Consider the following 14,239-nt stretch of genomic DNA (forward strand, 5'->3'; position numbering starts at 1 on the left):
GCCGGTCTTGACTGCCCCCTTCTCACGGACCTTCAGTGAAAGTCCCACACGCCTCCCCTCCACCCCCTGTGCCCTGCCTTCTCTCTCTGCTTTTGCTGTTCCTGCTTCCCTCCACATCACCCCCAAATGTTCCCTCTGCCTGGATGGCTGCTCAGCCAGCTGATCCTCAGCCTTCAGGTTTCAGCTCTTCACTGATCATCCATGGCCCCTCGCATACACTGTGCTGGTGGTGAATGGTACAGATCCTTACATGGATAGATCTTATTGGTCGATGTCCAGCACACAGATTTATTATGCAGTACCCTTCCTCTAGGTACCCTTCCTGTAGGCCAGAAGAGGGCACCAGATCTCATTATAGGTGGTTGTGAGCCACCATGTGGTTGCTGGGAATTGAACTCAGGACCTCTGGAAGAGCAGTCAGTGCTCTTAACCGCTGAGCCATCTCTCCAGCCCCCCCCAGCACACAGACTCTTAAGATTCAAGACAGGGTTTCTCTGTGTAACAATCCTGGGACTCGCTTTGTAGACCAGGTTGGCCTTGAACTCACAGAGATCTGCCTACCACCTCTGCCTCCCTAGTGCTGGGATTAAAGGCTTGCGCCATTTAAGTGGAGAAGGGAACGGAGAGGGTAATGAGAACTTGGAAGGTAAACTGCTATTCCAGGTATAGCAGGTTCAGAGGCCCTGAGCAGGAAATCTCCTGGGGATTTGAGGAACAAGTTGGTAAATGGCCAGGCCGGTGGGTATAGTTAGGAGGACAGGTTTGTTTGGAAATGGGGTAATACAAGGGTCAGCTTGGGGTCAGCTGTTGCTCTTATGTTTGAGCTGAGTCTCACCTAGAGGAGGGGAGGTGGTAGTTGGAACAGGGCTTTGTGCAAGCATTCCACCAGCTGACCTACATCCCTATAGTGGACTCCTATCTGTTTTCTGCTGTGAGCTATCTCCTTCCTCTCCATTCCCCTAGCCTGGGTTTGAGGGCACCTGGGGCGGGGCAGGGCGGGGTGGGGGGGGCTAAGTGTATAGATAGCCTCTCACCAGCAGGGGGAGCCTGTGAGCCGTAAGCCTGGACTAAACTGGAGCAGATCAGCCTCTTGAGGTGGCTCAAATTCACTACAGCCAGGGAAGGCCTGACTTGGGGGAACCAACTTGGCATACTCAGAGTCTGTGAGCAGGTGGGGGCCTGGGTCCTCACTCACCGTCTGAATGACCTCAGGCTGCCTCTCAAGTGCCTGATGCCTCCTCTGTAAAAATGAGAACATTTGCCTGCAGGCTGCATAGAAACCCTGACCAGTGCTGGGAGGATGCTGACAATGGGCTCCAGATCTGCCAGAGTCTGTCTTTGAGGATATTTGTCTTGCCATCAGTGACATTGTGACTGACAAGGGACAGAGCATCACCAGCCTGCCTGGTTTAGTACATGCGAGTTTGCAATTGTTCTGCAAGGGACATCTCACCCCGCTACAAATGCAGCTATGAGGGACCTAGAGATGCTTAAGTATCGGGAAGGGACCAGGTTGGATTCTGAACTGATGTCTGCAGTGACTGAACAAAGTCCCTCAGTCTCCCTGGGCCTCAGTTTCTCTTTCTGAACAAAGACAGCAGGGCAAGATGTTGTGGAGTTGTCCATGTCTCTGTCCCTGAGGGCCATGGGAAGCATGGCTGGTAGGATTGGGTTGCACTCTTGGACTCAGAAGGAACTCTGAGGAGGAGGAGGCCTACATGGGGCCCCTCTTCGCCTTGCCACACTGACTCTCCCTCCTGCCTGTCCTGCCCCTACAGCCTTTCTGAAGGGCTTGAGTGACAAGCAGAGGGAGGAGCACTACTTCTGCAAGGACTTCATTAAGCTGAAGAAGATCCCTACGTGGAAGGAGACCGCGAAAGGTAGGCTCTATTCTCGGGGCGTGCCAGGTGCCCCTACAGAATGGCATGGGAGGATCTGTCAGAGCATCCAGTGGTACCAATTGAGTGTTCCCTACATCCAGGCTCTCTGCATGTGTCACGTCATTTAATTATCAACATTGCCTGAGGCCAGTTTGGTTTTCCGTTCCATGACAGCATTAAGAAACCAGCTCCAGGCTACATAAGCCATCTACCTCGGGTAACTCAGTTTCTGGGAGCTGGGCTGTGATACCGTGATGTGCTTGCTTACAGGGGCATGCTGGGGAACTCCTGAGGCCTGAAAGTGCAGGTGTGGTAACCCATGACCCCAGGCAAGCCACTTATCCCACCTCAGCCTCTCTTGTGACACCTAAAAATGGAGTGTGTGAAGTCAGGTGTGGCAGGGTGTTCCTCTACTTGGAAGGTAGAGGCAGGAAGATGAGGAGTTGAAGGCCAGTCTTGGCTATGTAGCAAGTTGGGGCCAGTCTGTCTCAAAAATTAGGTAACCAGGGCTGGAGAGATGCCTCAGCGGTTAAGAGCATTACCTGCTCTTCCAAAGGTCCTGAGTTCAATCCCCAGCAACCACATGGTGGCTCACAACCATCTGAGCTGAGATCTGATGCCCTCTTCTGGCCTTCAGGCAGACACACACAATACTGTATACATAATAAATAAATAAATATTTTTAAAAAAATAGGAAACCAGGGGGTGAGATCACTGACACTTCCTGGATCGTTACTGTAAAGGCCTTGTGTGCACACAGTAGGTGCTCATCCACAGTAGGATGTCACCACCACCATCAGTGGCCACTCTTTTGGCTCTTTGCCCATGGGCTCTGGCTGAGTCCCTCTGCAATGAAGGCCCCTTAACCCTGCCTGTTGCAGGGGTGGCTGTGAAAGTGGAGGACCCCAAGTATAAGAAGGACAAGCAGCTGAATGAGAAAATCTCCCTGTTCCGAGGGGACATCACCAAGCTGGAAGTGGATGCCATTGTCAACGCTGGTGAGTGACTGGCCTGAGTCAGAGGCCTGGGGGGGCCACTTTGTCACTTTCGGCTTGGTCGGTGTGCCAAAAATGGGTGGGCGCCACCTGGCTCCAGAGAGCCTCTCAGTTGCTGGTGTGGATGGCTTGCTGGCGCCACAGGAGCCCAGCGTGGCGGCTACTTGGGCTCTTTTCTCTCGAAGCCCTGACCTGCCTTGTGGGGGCACTGCCAAGCTGCCTTGCAGCTCTGAGGCCATTAGCAGTGGGGATGGGGGAGAGCACTGGGAAGCTGCCACACTGCCCTGCCTCTGAGGTGGACGCCAAAGCCAGCTCTCTTGGGGGGGAGGGGCTGTGGCTGCTTCCCCACCCCCACCAGCCCTGCTTCACTCCACACCTGACCAGGTGAGGGAGCTCATGGAGGGAAGGGAGGGTACAGGGAGGTCCCCCTCAGCCCCCTGGCAGCTCTCCAGCGCCTGGGCTGGAAGCTGCTCAGCTTCCTGCGTGTGCTCTCCTCTTGCTGGTTCGGCGGTTTATGGTGATGAGCAGAGTGGAGGCAGCTGCTTCTCTGGGGAGGGAAGAATGCTGTGGTGTTTGTCTGGCTGAGGTCAAGAGGCTCTGGAAAGGGTTCTGGACTCACCAGGAACGGGTGTCTGGGGCCAGCAAAGTGTAGTGTGTGCATAGGAACTTCTTGCAACAAGGTTGGGTGGCTTCCCTCCCTCCCTCCCTCCCTCCCTCCCTTCCTCCCTCCCTCCCTCCCTCATATAACCCTCAGGAATTATGACTGGCATCAGAGGTGTCTTTTTCTATGATTGTGTGACTATCAGGAAGAACTCCCAACACAGGGATCTGACGTGCAGGGAGAACCCCATCATGCCAGTCCCTGCCTGTGCAGTCCACAGCACCCCAGGTGCTTCTGGACCTCCTCTTGCCTTCTGGCTTGCAGAAGCTCTGCAGCTTGGCAGAGCGAGGTGCCCCCACAAGGCAGTCGGTCCCTCCAGGACTCTGGAACAGGGAGCTGCTGATGCTGTCAGTGTCTCTTTGGTCTCCCTAAGTAACTGGGCTCTCGGCAGAGGTGACTGCTCACTTTGTCCTGGACCTTTGCGTTTGTGATCTTGGTGGCATTTCTGGCAGTGTTTGCAGAGGGATAACACTGCCCTTCCCCCACCCTGCCTGTCTCAGACACACAGTGATGGGTGGCACTCAGTGCCAGAGAAAGCTGGGTCACCTCTGCCTTTCTGGCTGTTGCTTCTGTGTGTCTCCCTTGAGCACCTGACTTAGGGTAGGTGGCAGGGTGTTCAATGGATCAATCTGAATAAACATAGCTTTGTCTGGTTTGCACATCTGCCCCTCAGGAAGTCTCCTGGGTCTGCCTTGCCCTGGCACTGGCCCTGCAGGCCACTGCCAAAGGTGTGGATGGCAACCAGTGGTTCCTTTCCTGTTGAGTTGTGAAATGGAAAAGCAGGTGCCTTGCCTCGTGAGTTCCCTGGCAGCCTGGCCAGTGAACAAATTTGGGTTTAGGGACCAAGGTAGATGTCACAGGATTCATGGAACAGGAAAAGGCTCTGGAGGCTTGGACACGGGGCATGGATTGGCCTGTCAGATCTCTCGCTGAGGAGCACGCCAGCACTGGCTGAGCTGGCTGCCCTGGGCTGGTGGCCCTGTTGGTCATGCTTCCTCCAGGACATGGCGTCCTTGCATCTGCCAGGCTTCTTTCTGTCTCTGTACAATGGGGATGATGGAAAGTGACTCATCGGGTTGTTGGGGATGTGCAAGGTAGGAATGACCTGCACAGGAACCAATTACAGCTTAACGAGTAAAGGACTTGGTGCCTCCTGCAGATGAGCAGCCTTCCCGTCTCTTGCCTGCCTTAGTGAACCCAACGTCTTAGTGTGTTTTCTTGAGATCTTTTTCTAGAAAGGGACTCAGTCGGGATTTAGAACTCTTCCAGAGTGGCAGGCAGTGGCCGAAGCAGGTGTTGGACATGGATTTCCCATGCAGAGCCTGCATCCCCAGTGTTTGATGTGGTATTGGCTTTGGTCAGACAGAGGTCCCTCCCCATCCCTTTGGGCCCTGGCTTCGCCCCGGCAGCGTCACCCACCAGGGGGCAGCAGAGATTGCATTTCCAAGGAACCCATAAATCAGCCTTTATTAGTGAAATAAAAGTCGCAGGCAATGTGGGGCTTTTCAGGGCTGCATAAATCTGCGTCCGAGCCTCGTGAAACCCATATGTGCTTAATTCATATGTAAAGTTTCAAGCAGGAAGAGAATGCATGTCCATTAAATTCTATTTGACTTGATTATAATCATTAGCCGTGAATAATTGCTTCTCATTGCCGACCGCAGAGCCACCACAATAGGCGAGAGGAGAGAGCAATTATCTCGGGGTGGGAATTTTTAAATTTTTATTTTTGAAACCAGGGGTAGCATTGGCTTGTGGGCATTTGATGGCCTGTGGAGCATAGTGTGGACTGGGAGTGGCTGGGGTCTCGAAGTCCCACCAGGGCTTCCACAGTGTGTGTGTGTGTGTGTGTGTGTGTGTGTGTGTGTGTGTGTGTGTGTGCGTGTGCGTGTCTATGTCCATCCTCATTTTGTTCTCACTATGTCTCTGTTTCCAGATGGGGAGGAGTGTCCCCCTGGGCCACTACAGCTGCAAGAACACGAAGGAGAAGGATGTGGTGGAACTATAGGGGGCCTGTGAGGGAACGGGGAGGTCTGGACCCTTATCCCATGCTGAGAAGTGGGAAGCTTACAGGAGAGCATCTGTGCCTTGGTATAGGACCCAGGCAGTGCCTGCGAAGGGCAGGTCCAGTGCCCTCCCCTGCCACCCTCCCCACCCCCATCTTTCTACTAGCCACTTGGCATTTTTTTAATATTTATTTATTTATTATGTATATAATATCCTGTGTACATGTATGCCTGCAGGCCAGAAGAGGGCAACAGACCCCATTACAGATGGTTGTGAGCCACCATGTGGTTGCTGGGAATTGAACTCAGGACCTTTGGAAGAGCAGGCAATGCTCTTAACCGCTGAGCCATCTCTCCAGCCCCCACTTGGCATTTTGAAGGCCAGGACTGACTTTAACCCTGCTGAAAGGGCATGTGTGAGGTGTGACGTGATGGTGTCCGTGTGCGTCTGTGATACCACTGTACGCTATGTGGCAGGGGGTGGAAGGCCTGACTGCTGAGTGGCAGGGTTAAGGTCACAGGGCAAGCCACACTCACTGAACTCTCCCCATAGCCGCCCCATGGGCTGATGGCCAAGGCCACATGCCAGGGCAGCACCCAGGAGAGCCTCAAGCTCCTGCCATCTGTACCGGCCACAACTCCTACCCATGGGGTATGCCACATTCATCTTAATTAAATTGACTGCCATACTGGCAAGATAAGCTAGGGAGCCCCTTTGGCTACTCTCTTCTCCAGGCACTGGAGATGCTGGGGGCAATGCCAGTCTCTAGTGTCCTCTGACCCCCAGGGCTGTGGGTGGGGAGAGCTCAGCTCTGGGGTTCTCCACGTGGGGTGGGGGGTGTTGTGGCTTTCACAGTGTTTGAGTCTTTTCTGTGCCTCGGAGGATGTGACCTTAAATCTATATCTTGAATGTCTAGCTCAGCAGCCTGGTTGTCTGTTTGCCCCTGGGCCTGAGATGGCCAACTCCCAGCCTGGAAGTCTGAACACAAAAACCCTCATTCCTGGCCAGCCCAGGGATCCAGTGGCCTGGCGTGGGCCTTAGAGTCATCTCAGGGCAGAGCATACATGAACGAGACAGCCATTTTTCTCTTCAGAGCAATCTCAGGCTATCTCAGGCTATGCATGTGTGTCAGGGCACCACCGAGGCCTTTGGAGTGGAATCGGGGGCTCCTGCCGGCACCTCCCATCCCTCAGGTCCTCATCTGAAAGCTGCCATCATCCTCAGCCCCAGCCAGTGTGGGAGCAAGGATGACACATGTTTAGGCCTGACACACAGAGGCCCCAGTAAATTAGTCCTGAGGAAGTCAGGAGCAAGAGCGGCTAAGTAGAATATAATGTGACACAGCGCCGGGAGGGAGGTTTGAATAAAGTGTGCGTGACGCCGCAGGGACCAATTAATTCTGCAAGGAGGTGGCGGGAGGCAAGGGGGGTCAGGGAGGCCTTTGAAGGGTCTGGGTTCTGGGGCCTGGCCTTAAAGAATGGTGGGAAGCCGTGTCTCACAGCGACAAGCCGGCCTCGCTGGAGACTTTTAAGCTGCTTATTTATTTAAAATAAGGCAAGAGTGGCACTCTGCTTCCTTAAGTCCTCGGCTTTGATTTGTGAGAGCCTACCCGCCTCTTATCCCCCACCCCACCCCACCCCACCGTGGCACGAACCCTTGTTTCATCCCTTCATGCAGCTGCGAAGGGCAGTGGAGCCCGGTGTGTGGAGGAGCAGGCACCGACTCTGAGCGTCTGGCCACCAGTGAGGCCACCGTGCGCCCCGCCCTGCTCTGGCTGTCCCCAGCCTGCCTTGGCTGGTCTGGTGCGGGTGATTTAGAGACCGCCTTGATGGACTAGCAAGCAGGGGGCCGCAGGGACAGCGACTGCCTGGTGGGAAGTGATCTGACGCTAAACTGTCGCCGTAAATCGCTTTATCTGTCACTTCAGATTTAAATGTGTTTGCTGAGGCTTGCCGGCCGCCGACAGCAAAAAAAAAAAAAAAAAAAAAAAGCTACGCATGGGCAGGGGCAGTGCTGGCCAGAACCGAGCGGGGGAGGCCACTATGCCAGCCTCTGCACTCTGCATGGCCTCTTCTGCTGGCCCTGGGCTGGTCACTTCCCTCTCCTTTTGTTATCTTCCTTCCTTCCCCTCTCCCCTTTCTCCTTTATCTTCCTCCCCATCTTCTAGCCCCTTGCTTATCTCCCTCCTTCCTCTCCTTTTCCCTCCCCTTCTCTCCTCCTCCTCGCTCTGCTCTCCGCCTCCCTGCTTTCCCCATTCTTTTCCCCCCACCACCCTTGACAAATTTCCACTCAGTTCCCATTGTAGCTCAAGCCCCCCTCCTCTCCAGCTAATCTCCCACCCCCCAGGATTCCTTCTTTATGTTACCATTCATTTTATAGGTCTTAGCCCTTCGTGTGTTATGTGTGTCTGTGTGTCTGTGTGTGTCTGTGTCCCACCCTACCCCCAGCATCGAGTAGGCGACAAGTTCTAATTCAGTGTCTTTGTTGGCTGCTGGGTTGCGGAGAGTGGACAGTGAGCAGGTACCTGCTCTGGGGACCTGCTCAAGATTTGAATTTACTGGCCCCATGTGGCCTGGTGGTAACTTCCTGCTGTCCAAATGTGTTGGGTTCTGAGCACCAGCCCCCAATACTACAAGGAGTATTCACCCGGGGCCACCCTTGACTGGATGCTGAGGCTTCCTGTGCAGGGCACCCACTTTACAGATTAAGAGATTAAGGCTCTCACAGGATCACAAAACCAGATAAGAGTCAGGGCCCCAAACCAGATGTGGTGGCATATGCCTCTAATCCCATTACTCCAGAGGTAGAGGCAGAGGTAGAAGCAGGTAGATCTCTATGAGTTCAAGACCAGCCTGGTCTACATAGTGAGTTCCAGGCTAGCCTGGACTACATAGTGAGACCCTGTCTCAAAAAACAGACAAACCAACTAATGAACAAAACCCCTTGTCTTTGGCACTGGGGTAAGGGAATGCAGCTAGCATTGCTTTTCTCGCCTGCCCCCACTGGGTGTGGGAGTCTGGTGTGGGCGTAGCATGAAGCAGGAAGCCAGTTAGGTGGCCTGAGATATGGGCAGCCACCCTCCCTATGGTAAGAAGCACCAAAATGCTTGATGCCTCCAGAAGAGTGTGGCTCATTTCCACAAGGTCGAGCCGTGTTATATAAATTCATAAATGATGGATCCCTTTTGAATTATTGAGGTTTCCTCCCGGGCCTTCAGGGCTCGGTCCAGTGAGGAGAGCCTGGCTGGTGGGTGGGACTCAGAGGGAACATGTAGGTTTCTTCTGCCTCCAGACCTTCTGCTGATGTCCCACTGTGAGTGAGGACCCCCCCATCTGCTGTCCTGAGTTCTAGTTGGCCTCTGCTAATGTCCCACTGTGAGTGAGGACCCCCCATCTGCTGTCCTGAGTTCTAGTTGGCCTCTGCTGATGTCCCACTGTGAGTGAGGACCCCCCATCTGCTGTCCTGAGTTCTAGTTGGCCTCTGCTGATGTCCCACTGTGAGTGAGGACCCCCCATCTGCTGTCCTGAGTTCTAGTTGGCCTCTGCTGATGTCCCACTGTGAGTGAGGACCCCCCATCTGCTGTCCTGAGTTCTAGTTGGCCTTTGGTGGATGAAAGTGATTCAGTTCTGCTGCAGGCTGGCCGGATGGCAGGAACACTGCACGAGCCAGCTCTGGGACACCCCCTCTCTGATTTAGCCCTCACCCCACCTCTCTGGGCCTCAGGGGAGTCTCTTGGTTTTGTAGATATGGACAGTGGTTAGTATTCATGCCCCCCCCCCCCGTCCCCATCTCCTCCTCAGTTTCCTGGCTGGTGTGAGCCTCTGGAGGTGAGGAAGGAAAGACAAGACTCCATGTGCCTGCATTCAAGGTTCTTGTAAGTCCTGGAGAAGAAGACACATGAATAATTAGAGCTCAGAGACGGATGGTGACCAGCTCAGGGTCACACAGCAGGAAAGTGGGAGAGTCTCAAACCCAGACTTCCTGCCTCCATCTCTGGGCTATGACAAAACTTACATCCGAAAATGCTCTTCAGAGGGTTGTGACTTGCCCATATGGAATGGTGGCTAGAGTACATTCTGTCCCAGGCTTTCTGTCCTTGAGGCCACCTGGCCACAGCTCCCACACCTGTGCAACTGTCCGTGTCCCCGATGTGCTGTCCCGAGCACTGAGCTTATGGGAATGTGTGTGTTTTGAAATTAATGGAGACTATTAAGTTGGCGGAGCATGAAAAGGGCTGGAGCTGCAGCTCTTGGCTCGCTCTCCTGGAATGATCCACTAGGGACTGGGCACAGGCTGCCTGGAAGGATGGGCCCTCTGCATCCCTAGATTACCAAGGGTCTAGCTGAAACCATCATCCTCCATCCTTCCTCCCGCCCTAGTCAGCGAAGGAAAACAGCAATTTTGGGGGTGTTTTAAAACGAATCTTTTCTCCAGACCTCCAGGGTCAGCTCCAGCACACTCCAGGTCTAGACCTGGCCTTCCTAGGCAGGACGGGGAACATGCCCCCAGGGAAGCCACAGGACTAAAGTGGGCCCTATCAGGACTTGGTTACATCTCCTGAGGTCAGAGCTGGCAGAGTAGAAGCCACCTAAGGCGTCCCCTGCAGCTTCCAGTGCCCCAGAGCTGCTTGCCTGGGAGTCTCACCTTGGAAGTACCTTTGTTGATTTTTGCAAATTCCCAGTCATGCTGACATTCTAAGTGGCCACTTTATGGTCCCCTCTGCAGTCTATCAAAGGGGACAGTTTCTGGAGCTGAGGTGCCTAGGCCTGAGCTAAGGACAGGGACTGTGGGGTGGGAGAGGGTCAGCTTCAGATGCCTCTTGTGACCTGGTCTTCTCACAACGCTGCCATGAGGCAATCTGATTCCTCTGCCAACTCCAACAGGCCCTTCTACCTTGGGGCGTGTTTCCCCAGCAGGGGTTTCTCGGGGCGCTCAGAGGAAGGAATAGATTCCAGTTAGGGTGCCCACCGTTATGCAGGGTCCACATATACCTAGTGGCATAATGAGGGACTCATTCCCACAGGACAGCCAAGGAGATCCCCATGGCAATGGTAAGTCTGAGAACTGTACATCTGGTCTGGGACGGTGTCCCTGGAGGTGCTCAGGCTGTTTGTACAGTAGATCACAGTAAAAACACAGCAATGCAGGACCTAATGACTTCCCAGGGCTGGAGACCTATAGTGGATGTGGCTGCCCAGGGCACCATGTAAGGTTGCCTGTTTTCTATGTCGGCAATGGGCAGGCTAGGGGATATGCTATTTTTGGATTCAGGTGATTGAACTCAGGGCCTTGTGCACATTAGGAAAGCGCTCTACCACTGAACTATACCCCCTACCTCCACTTTGTCTAACTTTTAGTTTGAGACAGAGACTATCAATAAGTTGCCTAGGCTGGCCTTGAACTCGCTTTGTAGTGCCTTGAACTTGTGATTCTCCGGTCTCAGCCTCTCTGGGTGCTGGGATTGCAGGCATGCACCAAACCCGTGCTATTTATATCTATGCGGAGGTGTCAGGAAAGGAAGCTGGTGAGGACAGCAGGGGAGGATGGTAGCGTAGTATAGAGCCATTCTGAGAGTGCGGGTGGGGTTCAGTTGAGGGGTACCCCCCCATGACATCGCATAACTGCTGCCACCTCCCAGTGACAACAAGTGGTCCTTGAATAGCATCTCCACTTCCCCCATTCCACCTTCTCCCCTTCTGGACATTGTAATTGCCATCAAAATGAGAGTGTTGGGGTGGCTTGTGGGAGAGAGAGCCGGCTGTCAGCTGTCCCCTGCCAGCAGGGCCCGCGACTGTTTGATTATTGCCGCCTGACTGTATTTCACGTACGGTTTAAACATCATCAAACACTACATCCCTTTTGAGAAGCGAGGGCTACCTTGCTGTGGATGTTGAAGAGAAACAGGGACATTAAAATCCACGAAGCAAATGGCCTAGAATTGACATTTGCAGCGGCGGGAAGCTCTGCTGTGCCTGCCAGAGAAGCTAAATCCCAATCCTGTCTGGCAGCAGGGAGCTTTCCCCACAGGGTGGTAGAAAGGGGGCAGATCTGGTCAGGAGGGGACCAGGAAGAGTCAAGGAGGGATTTTTGTGGTTGACTGGCCACCTGTCAGTTCAGCCTTATGCTTTTCCTAATGGGAAGCAGGAGCGCTCCCCTCCTCCAGACAGAACAGGGTGCTGGACCTGCAGCTTTGGGGCTAGGGGTGGCGCACGGCAGGGTTATGCCCAACAGGGCTGCGTTTGGTTTCTGCTGTGGCCTCTGTGGATCTTGGTGTGCTGCATCAAGGTACAATGATCCTCAGGTCCCACCTTCTTCATCTGTAGACCCCAGAGACAGGGCGGCTTCAAGGTTCAAGGTGAATGACGCAGGTGCCTAACAGGTGATTGGAGCTGATGGATGGTAAAGGCCATTATCAAGGAAGTGGACATGGAAGCTAGAGTTGGTATTTTTATTTTTTTATTTATGTGTAAGTGTGTATATCTTTGCTTGTAGGTTACTGTGTGCAGATGTCTTGAGAGGCCAGCAGAAGGTGTCAGATCTCCTGGAGCTGGGTTACAAGTGGGTGTGAACCACCTAGCCTGGGTGCTGGGAACTGAACTCTGATCCCCTAGAATAGCAACAAGAGCTCTTAACAGCTGGGCCATCTCTCTAGCCCCTACCCTATTGAAAAATAAGTGCAATAAACTAGGGCCAGGCCAGGTGGTGGTGGCGCGCGCCTTTAATCCCAGCACTCAGTAGACAGAGGCAGGCTGATCTCTGTGAGTCCAAGGCCAACCTGGTCTACAAAGTGAGTTCCAGGTCAGCTGGGGCTATTACATAGAGAAACCTTGTCTTGAAAAACCAAAAACCAAAAACAATAACAAAACAAACAAATAAAACAAAACAAAAGCCAGGACAGAGCTGAGCTCACAGTGCCCTGCATCGAGCCTTGCATACAGCTCATCATGCCTAGTGTAGAGCTGACGGTCTTCTGGGACAAGGTCACAGTGCTGTGATCCTGACCTCAGGAAGCAGAGGCAGGCAGATCTCTGCAGTTTAAAGCCAACCTTGTCTACATAGTGAGTTCTAGGACGGCCTGGACTAACATAGTGAGAGCCCCACCCCCTGAAAGCAAAACACCCCCAAATCGTCCTGGAACCAAGTCACACTGGGACGACAGCTCAGTGACCAACATGCTTGCCACACAAGCAGCGAGACCTGGGTTCAGTCCCCACACCCATGTAAAGGGCTAGGTGTAGTGGCACACACCTGTAATCTCAGCTCAGAGGTCTGCAGGCTATGCGGTCTAGACAGCTGGGGCGCTCTGGGGCCAGTGACTCAAAAAATAAGCTGGAAGACACCTGATGTCCACCTTTGGCTGCCACCTGCACATACATGTGCCCATACATCATGCATATAACACACACACACACACACACAAACCAAACCAAGGAAAGGACAGTTGAGGGTTGAGAGTACAGCACAGTAGTAGAGAGCTTGCCTACCGTAAGTGAGGCCCTGGATTCCATCTCCAAAACTGCAAAAGAAAGGAAGGAGGAAAACGGAAAACTAAACCACAAGAGAGAGAGGGTTGGCCCTTGCTCTTGGCACATGTTCTTTCTGATTCCTGCATGGTTCCTGGAGACCCTCTTTCAGCCTGGTACCTGCTACTTATGATGACCTGGGAATCTCTTTGACTTGGGTCCATAACTCTCTTGTAGTCAGGGCATTTTACCATGGCTCCAGCCCGGATGGCACCTCCAAAGTGTCCCCTTGCTGACTGTACTTTCTCTTTACAGTGTTTACAGAAATTAACTGGTCTTTCTTTTTCTTTTCAAGACAGGGTTTCTCTGTCCTGGAACTAGCTCTTTTTTTTTTTTTTTTTTTTTTGGTTTTTCGAGACAGGGTTTCCCTGTAGTTTCTAGAGCCTGTCCTGGAGCTAGCTCTTGTAGACCAGGCTGGTCTCGAACTCACAGAGATCCGCCTGCCTCTGCCTCCCGAGTGCTGGGATTAAAGGCGTGCGCCACCACTGCCCGGCTGGAACTAGCTCTTGTAGACCAGGCTGGCCTCGAACTCACAAAGATCTGCCTGCCTCTGCCTCCCGCGTGCTGGGATTAAAGGCGTGTGCCACCACTGCCCGGCTTCGTTTTTCCATTTTTATTTTGAGAGAGGTCTTTTTCCATTTTTATTTTGAGACTGTGTAGCCCCATGTAGTGGTCTGAATGAGAATGTCCCCTTACAGGCTCTGGCATCTGAATACTTGGTCCTCAATTGCGCTGCTGTTTGGGGAGGCTTAGGAGCTGTGGCCTTGTTGGAGGAAGTGTCTCTGGAGGTAGTCTTGCGGTTTCAAGGCCCTGTGGCAACCCCAGTGTGTGCTCTCTGCTGCTTGTGGTTTGAGCTGTGAGTTCTCAGCTCTTCTCGTCCCATGTCTGTCGCCTGCTGCCAGTTACCTGCTATTGTGAACCATAAGCCCAAATAAGCCCTGTCTCCTATAAGTTGCCTTGATCATGATGCTTTACCACAGCAAAGAAAAATTCCTCCTGCCTTGGCCTCCCGAATCTAGGGATCAAAGGCGTGTGCCGCCATGCCAGCACCCCCTCTTTTGAAACAGAGGTTTCATTTTTTTTAAATGTTTCTCAGTCTGGTTTTAAATTTACGTTAGAATGAAGAAAGATGACCTTGAACTCCCGATCCTTTCAAGGACTGGGATTACGGGT

At 53.2% G+C, this 14,239-nt stretch overlaps 1 protein-coding gene across 2 annotated transcripts in view; it reads left to right on the top strand.

Moving 5' to 3' along the window:
• Macrod1 (mono-ADP ribosylhydrolase 1) overlaps positions 1 to 14,239 on the top strand; it is a 140,442-nt gene that overhangs the window by 6,693 nt on the left and 119,510 nt on the right. For both annotated transcript variants that reach the window (XM_038325108.1, XM_038325119.2), the window contains exons 2-3: positions 1,779 to 1,880; positions 2,762 to 2,878. In XM_038325108.1, coding sequence (XP_038181036.1) covers positions 1,779 to 1,880; positions 2,762 to 2,878 — 219 coding nt within the window. The remainder of the gene's footprint in view (positions 1 to 1,778; positions 1,881 to 2,761; positions 2,879 to 14,239) is intronic.

Source organism: Arvicola amphibius, chromosome 1 (assembly GCF_903992535.2).
Source record: "Arvicola amphibius chromosome 1, mArvAmp1.2, whole genome shotgun sequence".
Taxonomy (NCBI): Eukaryota; Metazoa; Chordata; class Mammalia; order Rodentia; family Cricetidae; genus Arvicola; species Arvicola amphibius.